Source organism: Plasmodium cynomolgi, chromosome 11 (genome assembly GCF_000321355.1).
Source record: "Plasmodium cynomolgi strain B DNA, chromosome 11, whole genome shotgun sequence".
NCBI classification, from domain to species: domain Eukaryota; phylum Apicomplexa; class Aconoidasida; order Haemosporida; family Plasmodiidae; genus Plasmodium; species Plasmodium cynomolgi.
Window position 1 is genome coordinate 1,206,417 of NC_020404.1, and position 2,842 is coordinate 1,209,258.

Consider the following 2,842-nt stretch of genomic DNA (forward strand, 5'->3'; position numbering starts at 1 on the left):
TCATTGGAGGTAAGCCAAAATAGTGGAAGAATCGCTGCTGCAACTGCGCGCCGCATTCCCTGCGACATCACTGTGAACACAAGAGGCACACACTTGGCAACAGCTCAGTTCATCACTGTTTCATACGATTCGTCATTCTCATTGGTGTAGTTGAGCGACGAGTTGGTATTGTAGTGGACGAAGCTGTTCGTGGACCCATGCGTATTCGCCATGTGCAGGTGCTCGTAGTGATCGGCGCTTGTGGGGGGGTCGTCCCCTGCTGCGCCGCGTTGCATACTCATACCACGGTTGTAGCTCTCATCGGTGTTTTCCCTCTCTCGCGCGACACGCACAGAAGGGTAGGAGACTCCCCTCTCGTCTTTCATCATGCTCAGTTTGTTAAATAAAGGACTCTGTGGCTGGATATTCCCCTGCAACACGTCGTACATCATGGGCGCAATGAATCCGGTGATGTTGGGATCTACCCATCCCTCGGGAACTTGTCCAAACACATTTTGAAGAGACGATATATCATTATTCTGAACCTGTTCAGGTGGTACTAGATCCAAAAATTGAGGCTTGGCAAGACTTGGCACAGGAATAAACTGATGCACTTCAATAGCATGCAACTTGAAAGAGATAGAATCAAGTTTTCCTCCATCAATTGGTGGCTTGTCAATTTTTCCTAGATATTCTATAGTAGGATTGACGGGACTTTTCTCCATGAGGTTACTAGATTGGGTGGACTTGGTATCTGTATACTGTCCCATTTGCTTCTTAACCGTATTCAAATCTTTTTTAAAAAATGCGGCAAAGTCTTTAGGCATGGATAAGGGGTAGCCAGTCTTAGGGTCACATTCTTCCAAATATTTTTTTTTTTCATCCACTTCGTTACAGTTGGTAAAATTGCAAAAGGGCCATTTGTTGTTTTTTTTTTTCTTTTTGAGTTCCATTTGGGATAGCGGTTGGGACACCCTTCGCTGCGTTTCGCCTTTACAATTTTGTGAGCTCAGACGTGCGACGTCCAGCATGGATTTTTTCACCAAGGCGTCCACGTGCGTGTTGGATGTGCTCGCGTAGGGGCCTCGTTGATAGTCACCGTGGTGGCCATGGTGCTGGAAGGAATGGTCTCCGAGAAAGCTGTAGCCCTCCTTTTTCTTCTCTTCCTCCTCCTTTTCCCCCTCTGCGTTTTCATACCCATTCTTGAAGAAGGAGCTATTCCTGAGGAGTAGCTCCGGGGGGATATCTGCAGATCGCTGGTTAGGGTTCACAACCTCGGACATATTTTGAAAGTGGACCTCCGGGTAAGGCACAATAAGTGGCGGTGGGCAATCCAACTCGATATCTATCTTAGGAACATATTTACAAACAGGGACGTCCTGATATTTTTCCTTCCACTCATATTTAACAATATCAACCTGTTTCTCCACTTCAGTAATTTTAGGAATAATTTTTTCTTTCACATCAACGATAATTTCTTTCTCCACAAAATTGTCTATGTATTTAATTTGAGGCACTTCAACTTGAATTACTTTTTGCTCTCCTTGATATTTTGGTATAACCCTAGGTATTTCTCGGACATCCCAAATGGGAGAGAATATAGGGGTATATCCTATTGGCATATCAACTTCCACTGTTTTTTCTTGCATTTTTTCTTGAGATATGTTAAGTTTTCTTTCTTTAAATAGCAACTCAACTGTTGGCACGTCATGCTTAGTTTCTTGTGTGTAATGTTTTGGCTGTAGGACATCTTGGACTTCATATTTTTGCGTTTCGATTATTTTGTCTCTGATATACTTGTCTTGATATACTGGTATGTTAAAGACTGGCTGGTCTCCTTTTACATTTATAACTGGTCTTTCTTCACCCTGTTCGTACACTTGCTGGGTTTCTCCTTCGTAGTACATCTCATCGTGTTCACTCGCTTGGTGATTGCTTTTCGGGGATGCGTCATTCCTTTCTTTGCAGCAATCTCTAAAAAAAAGCGCGCATTGTTTTCTCTCCATAATGTTACGTTCTTCCGAAAATTGGGATTCGTCTGTGGGGAAGTGAATTGAGTGTCCATTTCGTTGGTGTGCATTTTTTGGCATCTATTATGAGGGGGAAATTTCCCCAAATTGTGCACCTCGAAGTAGACACTTTATGTGAGTGCTACCTACCTTCTGAGCGATCTTACAAAAGAGGCAAATGTTGCAGAATGGGTTGGGAGTAGCGCCAATAATCTGAGCACAATGGGGAAGGGGAAGCAAGCATGTAGACATGAACTTATACACATGTGGCACAAAACATAGAGCTTTAAAATTTTTTATGCCTTTTTTTAAGCCTTTTTTTTTTTTCCGCTAGGTCAGGTAAACTCCTCTAAGATGTTAATCCGTTTGGCGGCCATTCCCCCATTTGTGTGCACGTTCGTGGGCATCACAATGCACCTGTTCACGCCTTTTCCCCTCTTGTGGGCACCTGTTCGTAGTTCGCTGGAGGTACCCAAGGAGGTGGGGTGTGTTCTCCTACCTATTAACAGCTGCTACTCGAGCTCAACTTCTTTTACAAAAAAAGGGATATAATTGACAAAAATTACAAATATGCTACATCAGTTGGGCTGCTGAGTAATTGTGCGCTTCTCCTCAGTGTGCGACTGATTGGTGTGTCACCACCTGGGGAGGAAAACAATGATGGTTTTTCCTTAAAAATTAAAGACAAAAGTTCGAGCAATGTGAAGAAGAAAAAAAAAAGTAACAACTTGCGTGTAGAAATGATACTCATGCGAGTTTAAAGTGTTAAAGTTCATGCAGACGAATCGACAACATGGGGAACTCTTTTGCGTCTTGCCCTGTCTATATGACCAACTAGTTAACTCATTTTTTTG

The 2,842-nt window shown here is 43.1% G+C and overlaps 1 protein-coding gene across 1 annotated transcript; it reads right to left on the reverse strand.

The window, feature by feature from the left end:
- Positions 1 to 126: 126 nt before the first annotated feature.
- PCYB_113630 (Pfs77) lies at positions 127 to 1,985 on the reverse strand (the record flags this gene model as incomplete). Its single annotated transcript, XM_004223242.1, has 1 exon — positions 127 to 1,985. A coding segment is annotated over one exon (1,859 nt), but the record flags the coding sequence as incomplete, so codon positions are not given.
- Between the last annotated feature and the right edge of the window lie 857 nt (positions 1,986 to 2,842).